This window comes from Macaca fascicularis, chromosome 1, assembly GCF_037993035.2.
Source record: "Macaca fascicularis isolate 582-1 chromosome 1, T2T-MFA8v1.1".
Classification (NCBI taxonomy): domain Eukaryota; kingdom Metazoa; phylum Chordata; class Mammalia; order Primates; family Cercopithecidae; genus Macaca; species Macaca fascicularis.
In genome coordinates this window covers 184,302,374-184,321,763 of record NC_088375.1, presented here as the reverse complement: position 1 = coordinate 184,321,763, position 19,390 = coordinate 184,302,374, and the positions used below count along the sequence as shown (strand labels likewise).

Below are 19,390 nucleotides of genomic sequence, written 5' to 3'. Positions count from 1 at the left end.
TCTATTTGTATGAATTGTCCAGACTAAACAAATTTATAGAGACAGAAAGTAGATTAGATGCAGAAACTCCTCTAGGATTGGGAGGTATTTTCCTGGAGAAGTGAAAACTTGTGATCACACAAAAGCCTGTTTGTGAATGTTTATAGCAACCTCATTTGTAATTACCAAAAACTGAAACAACCCAAATGTCCCGTAACCGTGAGTGAATAAACAAATAGTGGTAGATCAATACAATTGAATATTATCCAGCAGTAAAAAGGAATGGGCTATTGACGCGTGCAACAATTTGGATGGATCGCAAAGGGATTATGCTAAATGAAAGAAATCAGTCTCCAAAGGCTGCATACTGTCTAGTTTCGTTTGTATAACATTCTGGAAAAGAAGAAACTGTAAAGACAGAGAACAGATCAGTGGTTTCCAGAGATTACGGGTAGGGGAGAGGGTTTGATTATAAAGGGGCAGCACAGGGACGTTTTCTGGGGTGACAGAGCTGTTCTGAATCCTGATTGTGATGGTGGTTAGACAAATCTATACATACGGTCAACCTTTTAGAAATGTACTATGAAAAAGTCAATTTTACTGTATGTAAACAGAAAAATAATAGTTGTGACGATTTGTGATATATGTAAAGAAATATGTATAGTGTGGGTGTGTTTGTGTGTATACACACACACATAATTTAAACTCAACAATCACTGCAGGGATTGTTTAGAATTTAGACCACCAACAAAAGTTCTTTGAGGTGAGAAACATTTTATCTCTGACATTGTTCAAAATTGCTGGGAAATGGTAATAACTTAAAAAGCAGACCAACTTTTAGTATTATTATTGTTTTAAATATTCTACAAACAATGAACCTTTTATCACCTTCTCTAGGAAGGATGGGTCTCATCGTTACAACCCTGGTATGTCTCTCCCTTTTGTGGTTCTAAAATAGAAGCCTTTAGGCCCAGAGAAACTGGTCTTGAAAGTTGGAAATCAGTAGACTGAAAGGTCCAAGGGCTATGGGTGGGGCTCTGACAGTGTCTGCTATAGGCAACCAAATCCTGGTTTGAACAAATCAACTGTTAAATTTATAAAGTATTTCCAACTGGGGCAATTAGGTAAATTTTAATATATATTAAATATTAGGTTATATAAAGGGATTATTTTTAATATTGATAGTATACTAATATATTGTGGCTTTGTTTAGAGATGAAGTATTCATATTGAGGTATTTCACAGTGACATTTCACAATGTCTGTAATTTGCTTTTAAATTTGTCAAAAACTAAGGTGGAATAAATGTGACAAAATGTTAAATAGTTATTAAATTTATATGATTAGTATACAAATATTCAGATTTATTATACTATTCTCTACTTTTTTATACACTTGAAAGTTTTTACAGTAAAAAGTTTTTAAAGTAAAAAGCACATTGGAAAAGCATTTCTTAGTGCCAAAGCCAGTGAACCTTCACTCTAATAAGATCCCATGACCCTGTTATGGCACATCGCAATATGCTGAATCAAAGAACACCTGGAGCATGTCAGTAGTAGCCTTCGGAAAAGAAAATGGAAAAGCAAGTAACATCCTTCTAAAGCTCCTACCCTAAAATGCTAGAACAAAGACTATTTAGGGCTGAAATGGGCAAACATTCAGCTATCCTGAAAGCTTGATTTTCCAGTAGGTCCCATTCTCCATTGGTTCTGGGATGGAAAGATGATAAAAGTCTAGTCAATGAGCCATTTTCAAAATGTTTCGTTTAACTACAAAAGAGAAAGTAGAATGCAAGCCTGAGGCCACTGATGGCCATTTGTACTTCATTTGGAGAAAGTCTGCCTGACATGAAGACAACTTAGAGTACAGCTGATCTAAGAGATGGAGAAAAGCAGCTCAGCTGATGGTGTTTGAACACCTGATTCCTACTCTCCCTGAGATATACTCTGGAAATTTTAGTTGTAAATGTCTATAATTATTATTATTGTCATTACTATGAAGAAGAAAAAAAGAAAATTCCTTCTTTTTAAGTCAGTGTGACTTGAGTGTCAATCACTTGCAAATAATACACTCTTGTCATATCCTCTGACCTATGAGGTTAGGTCATAAAAGGTCATGTAACTTCCACTTTGCTCTCTGGGACATCTGCCTTGGAACCCTGAGTCAACATGTAAGAGGTCTGATATCTTGAGGATACCATGATGGAAGTGCTCCAATCAACTGTCCAGCTGAGCCCAGCCTTCCAGCCATTCATACCAAGGAGTCAGACATGTGACTGAACCTGTCTTGGGATCTCCAGACCAACACATCTACCAGCCGAATACCACCAAGAGATCTTGGTCAACAATAAAAAAAAGCTCTGCCCAAATTTCTGACCCATAAATGATACAATAAAATGGTTATTGTTTAAACCACTACATTTTGGGGTCATTTGTTATGCAACAGTAGTTAACAGGAACAGGCAGCCATGAGGGTGCAGCTAAACTGGGCAGTGGCAGATGCAGTTTTTTTGTTTTGTTTGTTTATTTGTTTGTTTTTTGTTTTTGAGACAGAGTCTCGCTCTGTTGTCCAGGCTGGAGTGCAGTGGTGTGATCTCTGCTCACTGCAAGCCCCATCTCCTGGGTTCCCGCCATTCTTCTGCCTCAGCCTCCTGAGTAGCTGGGACTACAGGCACCCACCACCACACCTGGCTAATTTTTTGTAGTTTTAGTAGAGATGGGGTTTCACTGTGCTATCCAGGATGGTCTCGATCTCCTGACCTCGTGATCTGCCCACCTTGGCCTCCCAAAGTATTGGGATTACAGGCGTGAGCCACCATGCCCAGCAGGCAGATGCAGTTTTTAATGGAGCCTGAAGTTTTAAGATAGAAGTCGCTTGACTGTATGCACAAAGTGCAAAACCTTGAGAGGAACATGCCAGGTGTGGAGCCCTGAAGGTTAAGCTTCACTGGTTCACAGTAAGTCCACCTGTGAAACTGGACCCTAGGGAAAGTGAGGAGAATCCTTAAAGAAGAGGAAAATGAGAAGAGCTTTCCAGGCAGAGGTGACCTCCATGGGCAAGGCACGGTCTGTTACGTTAAGAGGCCAGTCCTCCTGGCACCAAGAGACATGGTGAGAGGGTCTCAACACCTCTCCCAGGGCCATGGCCTCCACTAACGGAGTCCTGTGTCTTCTGGGGACAGTTATGTAGGTCTGAGGAGCACAGCATGGCCAGAGGTCAGAGGCATAGGGAGGCAGCGGTGGACAGATGGGGAGAGGGGAGAAAAGCAGCTGAAACTACAGCTTCAGGGAGCAGAGGGCAGGGACAGGTTGAAAGGGACTTGTACAGGTGGGGAGCCCTGACATTTAAGATTTGGTGTCACAATTAACCCAAGGACAGGCTGTCTGCCTCAGAACGATGACCTTAACAGCGTGCAAAATTTTAAGAGAATGATTTTAAGAGGCCAGTCCTCTTGGCACCAAGAGACATGGTGAGAGGGTCTCAACATCTCTCTCAGGCCCATGGCCTCCGCTAATGGAGTCCTGTGTCCTCAGGGCCAGGGAGCTGGGCCACCTCATTCCTCCCAAGACAACAGTTGACTCTTTCTACAATTTGGTGTCCATGCTGAGAAGACCTACATGTCCCTCAAACTCTGAAGTTGAACACAAAGCTTCTCCACGCCCTCCAATCTTGTCTCTTCTCCAGATGGGAATCAGCTGTCTTCCTCACTTACTCCCAACACCAGATCAACAATGGGTTGTTTGGCTCCTAGCAGTTCTTGCAGGGGCCCTCTTGTCTCCCTCTCCCTACTTCTACTGATTCCTTTTTGACACTACTATTTGTCATGGCTCCTGAGGGAGAGGTTGGGCTGTCTCCAAATAATCTACCAAATCCAGATGCAAATCTTACCAGGTCCTGTTGTCAACAGCTCCCAGTACTGAAGTCCAGGCCCAGTTTCTGGCACTCAAGGTTCTCCATGATCTAACCACTGACTCTGTGTGACCTCAACAGCCTGTCTCCACCTCCTCCCTTTCCAGTTGCTAGTCCAGCAGGACCCCTGACTGCTTCCCCAACCTCCTACCACAGATCACAGTGCTGCCCCTGGCCAACCCCCTCAGGACTCACTTCCTCTGAGGCATTTATAGAACCACACTCTGCCATCTGTCTGTGTGGCCCCTTGCCCTGGGCGGGGATGTCTCCCATAATCTGTGACACTTTAGAGGGCTCAGAAGCCCCATTTGCTCCAGTCACTGGATCTCTCTGAGCTGTTGACTCCTTTGTTGAATGAGACCACACCATCCACACCAAAGGATATGATAATTGTAATAGTGAACACCTAGTGAGCAAGCACTGAGCTGAGAGCTTTTGGATATTATTTCATTTACTCCTCACAGCACCCAGAGAGACAGACCCTACTATTCCACCATTTAACTGAGGCAGAGTGCCTTGCCGAAGGGGCCTTCCCCGGCCAGACCTCCCTTGTGTGCACTTGTGTATCACAGGGTCCTAGGACTGGGCCTGACATACAATGAGTACTTAGCAAATATTTGCTGACTGAAGTAATTCAAGAATGAATAACCTCAGCCGGCGATTGTGCCTGGACCCCAGCTCTAGGCTCTTCCTTGCCCACTGAGCAGGATTCTGCTGGGGAACATGGTTGGGACAGAACTTGGCATACAGTAGGTGCTAGTGTGTCGCTGCTGCTGCTGCTGTTGTGCAGGAGGGGTGGGGCGGGGAAGGGAAAAGGACGGCTTCTACTTCGAGTCGGTCTCCCCCACCAGTCGGAGCTACCCGCGGCAACCCGGGTTCGCATCCTCCCAGTGCCCAGGCCGAGTGGGCTCCAGCTTGCTTTGGGAAGCATTCAGGAATAAACGTGGACAGTAGCGGTCAGGAAGGGGATTCCCTTTCCCCCTTCTCCCAGGAGGAAAAGAAGTAACGCTGCCGCTACTGCCCTCTCTTTCCAGAGTGCGAACGCCGCCCGCGACCAGGGTACCACACATTCCTCCCTAGCGCTAATCTCAGCGAAGCTCAGGCCGCAGTCCCCTCCTGCCGGCTGCGGAAGCTCCAAGAAGCGGAGACTCACTCGCCCCCCTGCCCCTGCCACCAGGCCAGAGAGTCTGGAGTTCCGATTCTGGCTCCCTGGGGCCTGAGTGTGCGACCAGGCCGGTCATTGTAGGTCTCTGTGCCTCCCTGTTCCTGACTGTGCAATGGCAGCGCGTCAGGGGCGCGCCGTGGGCGCAGGACGTTCCCAGGCGCCAAGGGCTGTGACTGACCGACCTGGGCTTCCACTGTGGGGCTTGGGACATGCAGACGCTCCGGGACGGGAAGTGGGGACTTCGGGTGCCCCACTATCCCACTCCTAGAACGCCCACCGCTCACGAAGCCTTCCTGAGCTCTACCCGAAGGAGCTGACAGCCTGGAGCCGAGGCCTGGGCGCTTGGGGGCCCACTGCTTCTCTTTGGGCCTCCTATGTTCACGGAAGGGGAGTTTCCGCAAACCTCCCACTCTCGACCAGCAGATCCCGCTTCATGAGAGAAGGAGACCCACCAGGGGCGGTGGAGAGGCAAAGTGATCTAGGGTCCCGGAAAATTGGACAATTCGCTGGACCAGATGGCCCTCAGTTTCCTCCTCTGTAAAATGGGGCCTGTAATAAGCAACTCTCTGGATTCACCCTGGTTTGCTGTGAGGATGAACTAACATACTAGTCTTGAAGTCTGCGACGCTCCAGATGTTCTTGGGAATGATGAGTAACGCGGGTCCACAGGCCGCCGCCTCGGGTCCGGCCAGAGCACCCGCAGGAACCGAGGAGCCTCGACCCAGCGTAGGTCCTTCCCGAAACAAACACCTTGGGTGCGGTGGGGCAGAGGACCGGGACGAGGCGGCCAGAACTGCCCTGCGGAGAGAGGCTGGGAGGCTCCGAAAACCTCCGAAAACCTAGGGGGAGCGCACCGGGGCTTTAGGGGGCGCAGCGGCCAAGGGCAAGAAAGTTTACATTCCCAGAAGCTTCCGCACTCTTTCTCCCGCCTTCCTCTTTTCTAACTCTTCCCTTTCCTCTCTCCTCTCTCCCTCTTTTTTCTCCTTTTTTGTCCCCTTTTCCTCCATCGCTTTTGCCGGCATCTTTCTTCTCTGGGTCCTTCTCCCCCACTTTCATCTCATCGCGCTCGCACTTCATCACCAGACAGCCAAACCCCCTTTCCAATTAAAGTGGAATTAGGCAACTCAATCAAATTAGTTCCCCATTAAAGCCCTTCTTTATTAAACCGTTTTCTTGTCCTGCTATTAAGTTTCACTGCCTGGCGGAACTCGAGCCGGCCCCAGAAGTTTACCTTGGGATGTCGCCGGACCCAGCCGAGGGGAGGAGTCACTCTTTTCCTGGAGCGGGGGAGTCACCCTGCGGGGAGCGGGAGGGACTGGAGGTTGAAGGAGAGGGTCGGCCCAGGAGCGGCTAATTTGCTTAGCTCGGCGTGAGGAGGGAAGGTGAAAGGGTGAGAGACGAGGTCTGGCTCGAAGTCGCGTACTCACGGCCACTCTCCCAGATTACACTTTTTCAAGGAAGGCAGCATGCCACCCCCAACCTCCCAGAACCCCAAAACTCCCAGGCTGTAGCCCTTGTCAGGAGAACGGTAGCAGCCACCCTGCTCAGCCGTCGCCTTCGCTGCCTGTGGTGCCAAGCCTGAGATGGGGAGCGCGCAGTGTGCGACGCGAGTTACATCCAAATCCGCACCCGGGAAAGAGCGGGAACTGGGCCCCCAGCCTTGCAAGATCCCTGTGACGACTCCAGCCCGCGATCCAAAAACTAAGAGCCCTGGCAAGGCGACCCCTCCGCAGCCTGGGTGCCCAAGCTGGGGTACACACTGGGTTCCCGCTGTTCAGCGGTCGCGGGCCCTTCGGGAGTTGTGAGCTCCGCGCCGCTCTGGTGGGATAGGTCCTCCGGTACCACAGGAAGCCTCCTCTCCCAGTAGCCCCGAGGGTCGGAGATCCCACGGGACCTCGGTCTAGCGTCTCCTTAGCGCCGCGGCCTGAGCGGGAAATCAAGACCTTCTCCCGTGACCCCCCGACCCCCTACTTCTCGAGGAGCGGGACGGGATTCGGCGTCGTTTTCTTAGAAAATAACATTTATTTCTAGCTCATATCTATGCAAAGGAAAGCACAAAGTGCTGCTCCGGAGCAGCGTTTTCCGCTGCCGGCCCTTCAGTCAGGGCGTTTGGCGAGTCCCGGGAGGCGAGAATGAGCCCGCGAGCGGGCGGTTCTGGCTCAGTCACACGTCGCTCTGTTCCTGCTTCAGTGCGCACCTTGACGGCTCCTTAGGGACAGACCAGCCGCAGGCAAGAGGGGTAGGTGGGCAGGATTCGTCCCGAGTTTCCAATATATTTAATCTATAAACCTGATAAGTACAATGAGCGCATAGTCTAATTTTTTTTCCATTTGTCCTTTTTTTTTGCTTGTTTTTGAATGTTTCTCACGTTAATATCGAGGTCACCTACAGATTACAATTAATAACTTAGAATTCCATTTTATAACATTATACACTGGCTTGTATATATATATGTATAGATTATATATAGATTTATACATATATAAAAACACACTGCACCAAGGAAACCCATGCTTAACGGCGTAAGCAACAAAGAGAGCGACAAATAACGCAACTAGGAAAGTGCACCTTAGAACTTGTTTCCTTTTTTTTTTCACAATTGTATCGATATATATGTGTGTCCCAAAGACTCGACTCAGTGCCAAGAGATTTATACATCCTAAATTTATATTTGTTAGAGCGAATATTTAGATTTTTTTTTAAAAAGTGGGGGATGGGGAGACACAGAAAAGACTCTCGGATTATCCTGCCATCCACTGAGAGCCGGATGAGCACAGCTAAGGAGCCGCAGGAGCCTGCGCTGCTGTCGCAGCCTCTGAATTCTCATGAATTCCCGGCCTTTTGGAAAGGGGGCTGGGTGAGGCTGGAAGAGGGATCCAGAGGTGGGAAATGAGAACCCAGGCCGCGTACCCTCTCCGAGAACACCTTCACCTGTCTGTAGCTGCTCCCCCTTCGCTCAGCCTTCCCCACCCACCCTCCTAAACAAACCCCAAAAACCATCTTGGAGTGAGAAGACCCCAGCCAGGGCGCAGAGAGCGCGCTGGGCGAAGAGGGGTCGGCGGCCCGCGGAGACAGGGCTGGGATTCCTGTTTGGGGAGCGGCCGGCTGCCAGGCCCCTTGCCCTACTGCTTCTCCGGAGCGCCATTGACCATAGGCCCGTACAGGCCGCCGCCATAGGTTGGCTCCTTGTGCACCGCCGCAGCAGCGGCGGCCGAGCGGTCACGCATGAGATCGCTGAAGGCGTAGTCCATGGGCGGGCGGAAGCCGAGCGTGGGCACCAGGCCGGCAGTGGAGTAGGGAGCCATGAAGGCCAAACCCCGACTGTGCGCCGCCGCCGCGGAGTAGGCCAGGCGCAGCGGACTGAGGCCGAGCGGCGCGCCCAGCGGGTAGGCGCCCGCTTCGGCACCGAAGTGACTGGCGTTGGGCTGCAGTGGCGAGAAGGCTGAGCGGCTGCTCAGCGATCCCAGCGCTCCAGGCGCCATGGCGCCGGCCAGCAAGGGTCTGTGGTGTGGGGGTGCGGCGGGCCCGGCCTGCAGCGGAGCGGGCAGCCCAGGACCCCCGCTGGCGGCGGCGTCGACGCGGCCGGGCCACGCATCGTCTGCAGCTGCTGCAGCACCCACGGCGGCCTTATCCGGGGGCGCCGCAGGGCCCAGGCCAGCAGCCAGGCCCCCACGGTGGTGGTTCAGCACCTGCTCGATGGCCTGCACCACGTCGCCGCCGCAGCCCTGCAACACCAGCTCCAGGACGCCTCGCCGGTGGCCCGGGAAGACGCGTGTCAAGATGTCCAGCGGCGTCCGCTGCCGTGGACCCGAGCCTCCGCCCAGCCCCGGCGCCGGCGCGGCCTCACCCTCTTCTTTGTCAGCCTCTGAACCGGATTCAGAGCCCAGAGGGCTAGCAGAGCCCGGGCTGTCCTCCTCGCCGCCACCGCCACCAGGACCGGCGCTGCCTGGGCAGCTGCCACCTGCCTCTTTGGAGGCCCGAGCTAGGGGCGAACCCGAAAAGGACTCGCCATCACCGTTCTCCGAGCCTGAGCCGGGCCGCACCTCTGGGGACGACGTCCCAGGCCCCGAGTCTGCGCCGTCGGGTGATAAGGGCTTCACCGGCGGCGGCTGCGGGCTGCCCGGGCGACCTGCCTGAAGCAGCGTCTTGGGAAACAGGTCAAACTTCTGCAACTTGGCCTCTGGGAGGGGAGAAAACGTGTCGTGAGGAGCGGTTAGCTAGAAGACAGCAGTCACAGCACCTCGGCCCTTTGGATCTCAGTTTCCTCTCCCTCAGCCCCACAGCCCTTATTCACTAGGCTCCAGTGCTCCCCTTTCTTTTTGCTCTAGCATTCCTTCCGCTCTGAGCCCCTACAGCCTTGTCTCTCTTTCCCTGACCCCAGGGCTCCCTCTCTTTCTGTACTCCTCAGAACCCCAACTACCTGTGCCCTGTAAACTCGATATTCAGTGCTGCTTTCCCCCACATCTGTGCCCCAACACATCCACCTTTAACTTCCTTTCCAGGCCTGCCCTGCCCTGGAGAAATGGCCAGGTCCAGGGTTCAAACAAGAGACAACATAACTTCTGCCTATACCACGCTGTACAGAAGAGCCCACTGTACAGAAGATGCCTGCCCTGGCAGTGCAGCCTGTAAGGAAAAGCGCCTTGGTTATCTAGGAGGTCCCAACCTTCTCTACAGGCAGAAGTAGAGCCCCTATTTCTAATCCACCCTTTCCAAAATTGAGACCTAAGAAGTTCTTCCCTCCCAAGTTTAGAGCGGATCCTTCCTTTCCCTCAATGGCCCTGGTCTAATTTCTTTCCTCCCCACAAAAAGCCACGGGGGTCCAGAAAAAGAGGGTGGGGCTAGGCAGGGTGTAGGAAGCGAAGAGGAAAAGATATAGGAAAAAAGACCTGAGAAACCAGGGAGGGTGCGGCAGAAGCTAGGAGGAGGGAGGGCGCAGCAAGCGGTTGTCCAGAGCATTAGGAATGCGAGAAGGGGAAAAGAAACTAGGGCGTCTCACTTCCTAGGGAAAGCAATGGGGCGGGTGTCAGTTAAAAGAGGGGAGGGATTCCTTAAGAGAGTTGGGAAGGAGCAGAGGGAAAGGGCCTGTGGAGAAGCACGGAGGGAAGGAAGATGCGCAGGTTTCCACCTGGGTAGAAGACGAAGCAAAGAAGCAGGGACCTGCCTGCCTTTGGGTAGAGGCGAGTGAAAAAATTAAAGCGTGTCCGTTTGGGCCGGCTGCAGGAGAAAGGGGTAAAGTGCAAATGCTACAGAAGCGGGAGGAAGGAGAGTTTCTGTATCCACGCTCCATACCCGAGGCTGGGCGAGCGGTGAATCCTAGCAGCCGGGGCGACTGGACACGGGGTTTCTACTCTTTCTGAACGGAGACAAGCCCCTGGGCCAGGCGCCCCAGAGCTACGATCCTGCTGCCCCTACCTGCGGCCTGGCCGCGCTCTCACCTGAACCGCCTGCGCCAGCTGCTCCGCCTCCGGTCCCCGCGGGCGCTCCCGCTCCGGGTCCCCCGCCGTCGGCGGCGCACACTGAACCGAAGACCTCGTAGGCGGGCCTCGGGGGGATGATGCCGTTGGCTGCGGCCAGCGCCAGCCCCTCGGCAGTACCGTAGAGCAGCTGCAGCTCGCGCGCCTCGTTCTCCTCCTGCGCCTGCTGCCTGCGCAGCGCCACCTGCGCCGCCATGACACGCTGGCGCTCCGCGATGAGCGTGCACTTGGCGCACAGGCAGTCCTTCCAGCGACAGTAGCGTTTGTGGCCCTTGAGTGCAGACACCACGCCATGGTTGCGACAGCGCGCGCACTTGGGGGTCCGCGGGTACTTCTCGGCTGCCCGCAGCAACAGTGGCGGCCCCCGCAGCAAGCCGCCTGCCACGCTTACCGGTAGCGATGCGGCGGCTGCCGCGGCGGCCGCCACCGACGCCACCGACGCCACGGGCGGCCCAGTCGCTGTAGCCGCCGCTGCCGTCGCCGCGCCGGGCACGCTGGGCAGCTCCGAGCGCAGCTCCATGACAGGACCTGACCGGAAAGAAGGTGGGAGAGGGGAGAGACCGGGTGAGGAGCACACCGCGCACTAGGCCAAAGCGCAGCCTTGAGGAACCCAAGTTGGAGAGGGATATTTGGGCCACGGAGGCTGGGCTAGCGGGGCCAGAATTGCTGGGAGGAGGTACAGTCGGAACCTCCTTGTGAGCCCTAGCGCCTTCACCCCAGTCCAGCCACTGCTGCTCTTAGACCTGATTTACACGCTGGGGTTAAGATTTTGTCTGAATCAGTAATTCTGCTGGAAAAAATAAAGAGACATGTAAAGTGTGAAAGTCACTGATTCAGGTGGTTGTAATGAGGATTTGGAAAAGTTAAGATGATACCCTAAAGCTTAGCCTAATTGAGGTGAGACGGGTGAGAAAAATGTTCGTTTGACAGGACTGGGATTAGAGCCACAGTTTTGGCCCAGAACTTAGGCCGATGCCAAGGGCAAAACAGGAAAATCCGGAGCAAAACGGCCAGTCTGGCGGAAGGGTGAAGAGGAGAGAGATGTGAAGGAGCAGAGTTGAGCTGGTTGGGCCCGAGTTTTGTTTCTTTTTGTTTGTTTATTTTTAATGCAGGTGGGGGCAGAAGCTTTGGAGAGAAAAATCAGCAACAGAAAGAATAGCTTTAGGAAGTAGAATGGGGGCGAAGAAACAATTCGTGCAAAGTTAGGCCCAGTGGCTCTGGGACCGGTAAAAATGTGAGCCCCAAAAGTTCCACGGTGCGGGCCTCCAGAGAGGGGGAGAGAAAATGTGTGTGGAGTTTAGTTTAGGACTGGGAAGTATTAAAGAGAAAAATTCGGCCAAAGAAACTTTCTGTATAGGCAAACCCAGCCCAAAGATGAGCTTCATGGGCAAGGAAAACAGCGAAAAGCAGCTGATCTGGGTGTCCGGGATCCAGGGTCCGCGCCCAGGAGAGGGGAATGTGTAAGTAAAAAACTCCACAGGCAAAGGCTGGGGGAGAGGATTGGGTAAAACCTGCGGTGCAATTTTTTAGCTTCGCAGTCTGGAGTAGTAGTCGGGGCGGAAGACGTATCCTGCGGAAAGTTAGGCATTTCGGGAGGGGGATCTTTCTCGAACACCACCTCACACTGCCCTCCCCTCCCCTCCGGGTTTAGGAACAGAGTCGTCAGACACACCCTCCCCGTCTTGGGGTCCCAGGGGACCCCGATCGAGCGCAGGCTCCTGCGTCCTGATCTCAGAGTTGGGGTCCTAGGACGCGGATGGCCCAGCGGGCCGCACCAAGCCAGAGAAGTCGCCTTCGCAACTGGCCATAAACGGATACCAGAGTCCCACCCGCGCCGCAGCCCCACAAGGCCCAAGCAGGCCCAGCTCCCCGCTTCTGCCGCAGTCTCCTCTGCTTCCCGTGTTCCCCGTCCCTGCCAGAGCCCGGGACAGAGTCCTTGTGTCTCCATCCGAGAGTCCCAGACCTCCTCTCTATGAGCGTTGCCTCCTCTCCCAGACCCCTCGGGCCGCGCCGTCCCTAAGCCCACGGGGCCCAGGCCTCCTCAACAGGGGCCGCAGACCAGGTCGCCACCCCCTGCTGTCCCTGCGGCTCTCAACTACCTGCCTTGGGTTCCGGGATCCTCCTCCGCTGGCGCTGCACGCGCCTCCCGGCTCCACTGGCGACGCTGGCGCTCTTGGCCTCTTCCCTTTGCCCCCGGCCCCTTATCTGACCACGTCACCCTCCTTCAGTCACCATGTCCGAACTTCCGGACCCCTCAGAACGTAGCGCAGTCCAACCCTTCCTTCAGAGATCCGGGTCGGAGGCTCCTCTGCCGGCCGCCTGGTTGGAACCCGCAACCTGACTCTCGCAGTGCCGAGTCCCCTCGCTGAGCGCGCTGGACGCTGCGCGCAGCCGGGGCCCAGTTGCCCCGCACTGCCAGACTCTCAATGAGAGGCTCGCCCGCTCTATTGTTGCTCCTTAGGGCTCCATTAGACAGAATTGGACAACAATGTGGCGCCTGCCATTGGCCAGGGGAGGCAGACGGCACTCTGATTGGCCGGGCCCGCGCCCGGGGAGCCCCGCATTCTACAGTGTCCGAAAGATTCGAAACTCCAAAAGCTCCACTGTGTGCTCCGGGAGGGGAGGGGGTGCGCCAGGAAAGGAGTGGAAAAAAGTGGGCGAGGAGGAGCGTTGAAACTTTCGTGACAAGTAGTTTCCGTGCGCCCGAGAGCGTGTGAATTGCTCCTAATTACCGTGTCCGGTGCGCCTCTCTGCGTAGACTTGTGTAACCCCTCGGCTTCTGGGGCGCCGACTCGGCTGCGCCGCTCTCACTGGCCGGGGGCGCTTGGCAAAGCTGAGCTTCCCAAGTGGCCCTGGAGCCCTGGGGCGGGATGGGGGGCAGGTGACAATTCAATTACTGCGGTCGGGGTGGGGGCGGGACAGGGGTGCGGGGGTGGGGAAGGGAGGGTGTTCAAGGCATAAATGCCAGGACGATTTTTCCTGCCTTCTTCCTGCTACGTTTCGGCGCGCTCCCAAGTCGGACGAGTTTGGGGTAGTTGAGGGCTGCTTTGGTTTTTTCCTCCTGTCACCTTTAAAGTTCAGTTATTTTGTTTTGAAAGTCCTGATACGATAGTCATCCTGGAGGGTAAGTGTGGTTTATGAAGATTTTCGTGTTTAAAGAGAAGCTCAGCGAAGAGAAACGAGATTGCGCTTCCTGTCGGTGCCCGCCGCATCCGCATCCCTCGCGCCCTGAGCCTTTCCTCTCCCTGCCCCTCTTTCGCGTCCCTCGGCCCCTTTTGCTCTTTCTTTTCCTCATTTTTCAGCATCTCGGTTTCTTTTCCTTGGTGATGGGATTCTTTTTGTCTTTATTGTAAATGAACAAACAGCCCCCCTCCTTTTTTTGTTTCTTTTCTAAACGAAAGTAAAAAGTGGCCTCTGTGTCTCCGCAGCTTCTTTTAGACTCAGGACGCGCATCGGTCTGTCCGACCTTCCCCGCAAGAGACAAAGTGACTGCTGGGAGGCCCCCGCGGACAGTTTTCAGTTTTAACTTTCGCCTTATTCTCATCCTGTCCTGATGTCACGGCCCTGAGGAACAGCTCATTCTGAAGAAGAGGTAACAGGTTTCAGATTTTGTTTCCTTTTTGAAAGGCAACATCTGGAATTAATGCCGCGGCCCTCGGGCGGGTCGCCCTCGGTTCTTGTAGCTCTACCTCTGTCTTTTCATTCTGTTTTTCCCTCTAATATCTAATGTTCTATCACTCTCGTTTTTGTTCTCTACTTTTCTCTCTCTCCTTCAGAGTAAAGAAAATTCGTTTAAATAATGAGGAAAATGAGCGTTCCTGGCATTCTCCGTCCACTCTTGACCGTGCGTCTCCGCGTTACTCTTTCGAACCTCCAGGCCGGCGGGAATCTGGGCGCGTAGATTCGGCCGGGGCCGTCGCGGCCTCAGGACGCAGCCCTCCCGCCTGGCACGACTACTGGGCCGCGCCCTGTCAGTCTATCCGCTTCTGAGCCCAGGGCTGGGGTTGGGGGAAAGAAGGTGCGACCAACGGGCCCCCACCCGAAGACCGCAGAACCTGGCGCCCCGGGAGAGCCTTGGAAGAAGCCCACCCGGAGGCTGAGGCTGGAGGGAAAAGGGGATGGGGATGATGCGCTCGAGGACCGGGCGGAGAGCTTCCAGAAAGTTCACCAGGCCCCGGCGCGAGGGCGCTCTGACACGAACAAGGTCTATGATAGCGATAAAAACCTGGTCACTAGCTCCCAGAAAATGCCACTTGCTGGAGTCTGTGAATGGGTTTAGGAGAGAGAAGGGTGTCAGCCCCCGCGAGGGTCTCCCGCGTGAAGCGAGGATGAGGGGGTGCTTCAGGGATAATATGTCCTCTAGGAGCGCAGGACCCAGACCCCACCTTCCAACACCTGGAGGTTCCGAGGCCAAGTACGTCTAGTAGCCCCGGCTGCACCTGGGGAGGAGAGCCATGAGGTTGGGGGAAGAGCGCCGACCACCGCCGGATTCCGCGCCGGGGCCGTCAGGTGCCTTCTCCCAGAGCTCCTTTGGACAAAGTTTTCGGGAAATTATATTAAACCGAAAACGAAATAAACTATATAAATCTGCCTAGCTTTTCGGGGGGGCGGTGGCCCAGGTATCCTTCGCGCTTGAGGCCAGGTCACCGTGAGATTTCCCCACTCCGGACGGGGGATTCCTCAGAAGCCAAGGGTGTAACCACGAGGACTTGGGAACCCTAGGCGGCCCCACAGATGCGTGAGGAACTTCATTTTCTAAGGAGTGGGAGGAGGAGCATCCTGGCATCTAATACAGCCCAACCAGAGGGAATCCGCCCACCCCTAGTGGAGGAACCTCTCTCTTCTCTCGCCCCTCTTTCCTGGCATTCACATCTCCACAGGTCTGGGACCCACAGCCTTTTCTCCCACTCCCCGGAGGTTAGGGTTTTCATGTGAGTGAATGTGTTATGGAGGGAGGCAAAATAAACCCCAGGTCATCTCACCCACACTTTGACCAGGCAGGAATCCTCTGCCCAGCTTCCCAGGCCACTCCAGGGCCAGTTCCTCCTGATTTGAATTGGGTCGGTCGAAGGGGAAAGGAAAGGCATGGCCGAACTGAGCCGTCAGCACGAGAAGAGCACGCTCAGGTTGAGTCAGCAGGGTCTACCCGCTCCCCAGCCTGAGTGTAGCTTCACACTTGGACACACCCCCTCCCCCGTGCGTGTGACCACTCTCTGCAAAGTATGGGACACACTGTCACGCCAGCATTCAGAGAGCACCACGGGGCCCAGGCTCAACTCTGATACTACCCTCCAACCCAAGGGGACCCCTTCAGTGAATTTGACCTCAGTGTTCTCATAAGCATGTCCCCATCCTGGGACATCCACTCGGTGTGTGACGTTCCCAGACTCCCACAGATTTCCACATCGGTGACAGCACACGCCGACAGGAGCACATCCTCACGCACGTATGCCCTGGTTTATGCGCGGAGCCCCAGCCTTACTTCTACAGTTGGGCCCCAGGCAGAAAAAGCCACAGCCTTCCAGGACAAATGAGGCGGCTGAGAGCAGAGGGTCTTCCTCACACATTCACACGCGTACTCTTAGCTCAGAATCATTTGCTGACGCCTCTGCTGTGCCAGGGGCTGGGGGTCCGGGTGAGAGGGCCCGGCCAAGAAAATACACCCCATCCCTATTCGCCCCTGGCCCCATCCCCCACGCCCACGCCCAGGCACTGGTGGCGTCCAAAGGGACTGCGCTGGGATGAGGCCGGGGTTGAGGGCCTAGGGCGTAGAGCCGGCTGTAGGCGCGGCGTGGGGAAGGGCGCCGAGGGTGAGTAGTGTAACTCTGAGTAGAAGAGCCAGGGGCGCCGATGGGGGACCCGGGAGGCACTGACTTTTGCGCTGTTTGCCCGCGGCCTCGGAGCAAGCAGACGCCATCTGTTTGCCGGCTGCGACGCGTCCCGTTTAATTACCCTCCCGGCAGCCTAATAGAGATGATATTAAACTAAATCTTTCTGACATTAAAAGTAATTATCCCCAAACCGGTGGCTCCGGGACGGAATGGCCCCTCCCGCACCCACCCCTTCCCTGGCTGTGCCGGATTCCGTTAGTTTGGCTGATACTCTCCGCCCGGGAATGGGGCGCAGAAGAAAGGGGGAACGTGCTTTTGGGAGAAGGAGTCTCCACGGGTTGCCTGACACGCGTTTTCCCGCAAACTACGCTCTCCTGTTCCTATGTGGACACAAGCACGTGTACACACAGACACGTAGCGATATTTTCCTCCAGATCAACTCATGAGTCACGCTGATTAAGACCCTCAGCCGCGCACACCCTCTGTGAACAGGGAGACGCGCAGCTTGGTTTCCTGTCCCGTCCTCTGACACCGCTAAAATGGTCATTTTCCATGGTCATAGCCACGGATCTATGCCAGGACCGGGGACCGGGCATAATTTCGGAGCCAGAAAGAACTCCTATGGTGGCGCCGGGTTTCTCAGGCGCTGTTCCAGCTAAGGGCCAGGCGCCCAGCAATTTCTCTACAGTTGCTTACTGAAGTCGCACCACTCTCTGCGAGGCAGGTCCGATTATTCCACTTGTCAGGTGAGAGACTTGGAGCGGTGAGATGACTTGTTCCACATATCACAATTAGTGCGTAACAGAGCAAAAATCAAACCCGGGAGTACCCTCATCCAACGCCGGGTCAAGGCACCCCTCCACACCCGTTGGCCGAGAACCCTTTGGTGCTCAGCTTCTTCCCGGGCCCTGGACCTAAAGGCCGGGCCGAACAGCCAACTGAAGGTGGAGGAGAGAGGGCACTGGCTCTGAGTGAGCGGCAGGAGGCCCCGAGGCGGAGCCCCAGCGGCTGCAGCCCTCCTTTGGATCAAGCCCTCGCGTCTGCGGGGCAGGCGAAAGGGAGGCGTCTGCCCAGTGTCGCCAGGCTCCTCAGGATTTTCTGGTTGGGAGCATCTAAGCCTGAGACAAACGCGTGGAGAGTGGTGTTCACCGCCCCACTATTTGTTTCTATTTGTGAGCGCCTACTGAGTACAGCCACTCTGCTAAACACTTGGTGTGTGCTGTCTTGCTTGCCACGCAGTCCATGGGGGAAGATGCGATGGTCCACGTTTCAGACACAAGGTAGCCAAAGTTCAGCAAGGCGACACAACTTGCCTGGGGCCAGAGTGCTGCCGAACTTCGAAAAAGACAGAAATCCAGATCCAACTCCCACTCTCAGGTTTTTTTCTCCTCACCTTCCATGGCGGGGGGGTGGGTAGGATCAGACCTAGGAGCTTCCATTTGGTTCGGTTTCATTCAGTTCACTGATCGTTCACAGAAACATGAAAGTAAGAGTCATTCATTCATTCATTCATTCATTCATTCATTCGTTTATGTAACAGCATTTGTTGAGCATCTAGTATGTGCCAAGCTCTGTGGATCCGAGACAAATCAACCATAATGGGCCCTTACAGAACTTGTTAGCCAACTGGGGACACAGTCCCCTATCAGTGACCTCACAGTGAGAAGTCTAATCTTGGGAATGGGGGAAGGAGGATGAGGGGAAGCTTCCCGAAGAAAGGGACCTCTGATGGTTAGGTTTCCCAAAGGGAAACACTGTTATTGCTTGTTCTGATAGAATAAAAGTCTTATAAAACATTTTAGAAAATTCAGCAAAATATATTTGGTGAATTTTGCTATTTTTTTCCCTGTCTACCCACACTGACAAAAACATACTTTACAGTACTTGTTTTTTGTTTACAATTATAAGGATTTTAATATTAATCTACCTACATAAGCTTTTAAAATGATTGTTTAATGTTCCATTGCATGGATCCATCTTTCTTTAGCCATTTCCCTGTTAATAGGTATTTTGTTTGTTTCGAGTTTTTGCTCTAATAAATATTGCTACCACAAACATCTTTTGTGCATTTGCCTAATTATTTACCTAGGATAAATTCCTAAAAATAAGATGGATTGGCCAGAAGCTTTTTACATTTTTTAAGGCTTTTGATAGCTATCAAATAGCCCACAGGAAAGGTATCAATGAACACACTCAATAGAAGGACATCTTGCTGATATTTTAAATCTTTGCCAATTCAAACAAGAAAAATAGTGTATCATTGTTATAATTTGCATTTCCTTAGTTATTCCTTACTTTTTCCTACATGGGTCGGTCAGTTGAGGTGTTTTAAAAATTATTTATATACATCATTTCCTTATTTTTCAACCATAGAGCTTCTATTTTCCTTAATTTGTAATCGTAATTTATATATCAAAGACAATAGTATCTTCTGTTTGCAACATGTGCTGTTTCCTCACGTTTTTGTGGCTGTCTTGCTATTGTTACACTGGAGTTTTAAAACGTTTATGTAGACCAAAGTTTATATTTTCTTTGTAGACTCTATTTACAGTTGTATATGTAAGGATTTGTATATGTAAGGATTTGGAGATTCTATTTACAGTTGTATATGTAAGGATTTCTCAAATCAAACCTTCTAAAAGCATTGGCCTATATTTGTATTATCTCTTTTTTCATTATTTACATTTATATCTTTAGTTTATTGGAAATTAATTTTGATGGAAGGTGTGGTTTGTAGCTTAATTTTCCCCAATGATTAGCTATTTATCACAGCCCTCTTCAATGAACCATTTCCCCTACTGACCATATGCTATAGACCAAATTCTCAGGTGGCTGTAGGTTGGTATCAGCATATTCTCTTCAAGGGAGCTGTTTACTCTTGCACTAGCCTCACTATTTTAATTATTGCAGTTCTGTAGTATTTGGGAGGGCAAGTCATCCTTCTGATTTTTCTTTTTTCCACATTCTCATGGCTATTTTCAAAATACAGGCTTCTGAATAAATATTTTAGGAATTTTAAAGCTACTTCCA

At 52.9% G+C, this 19,390-nt stretch overlaps 1 protein-coding gene and 1 long non-coding RNA gene across 4 annotated transcripts; one reads left to right on the top strand and one right to left on the bottom strand.

The window, feature by feature from the left end:
* Positions 1-7,701: 7,701 nt before the first annotated feature.
* Positions 7,702-12,957, bottom strand: DMRTA2 (DMRT like family A2). Its single transcript, XM_005543412.5, has 3 exons — positions 12,629-12,957; positions 10,491-11,057; positions 7,702-9,232 (listed from the first exon to the last, which is right to left on the bottom strand). Exons 2-3 carry the CDS (start codon positions 11,047-11,049, stop codon positions 8,175-8,177), a joined length of 1,617 nt encoding a protein of 538 aa, XP_005543469.2. The 5' UTR covers positions 11,050-11,057; positions 12,629-12,957; the 3' UTR covers positions 7,702-8,174.
* Positions 11,542-18,415, top strand: LOC135965604 (uncharacterized). Of its 3 annotated transcripts, none has more exons than XR_010578573.2 (3): positions 11,542-11,989; positions 13,958-14,121; positions 14,306-18,415. It is a non-coding gene; the product is annotated as an uncharacterized lncRNA (long non-coding RNA). The 3 variants fall into 3 exon arrangements; XR_012429314.1 differs by having other exon boundaries at positions 11,542-13,653; XR_012429317.1 differs by lacking the exon at positions 11,542-11,989 and adding an exon at positions 13,090-13,269.
* The last annotated feature ends 975 nt before the right edge of the window (positions 18,416-19,390 follow it).

Bases quoted from the DNA above. Each gene is read 5' to 3' on its own strand.
- DMRTA2 (XM_005543412.5), bottom strand. From the start codon at position 11,049: ATGGAGCTGCGCTCGGAGCTGCCCAGCGTGCCCGGCGCGGCGACGGCA. The intron at 9,233-10,490 runs GTGAGAGCGCGG...CTCCCCTCCCAG, and splicing joins AGCTGGCGCAGGCGGTTCAG to AGGCCAAGTTGCAGAAGTTT.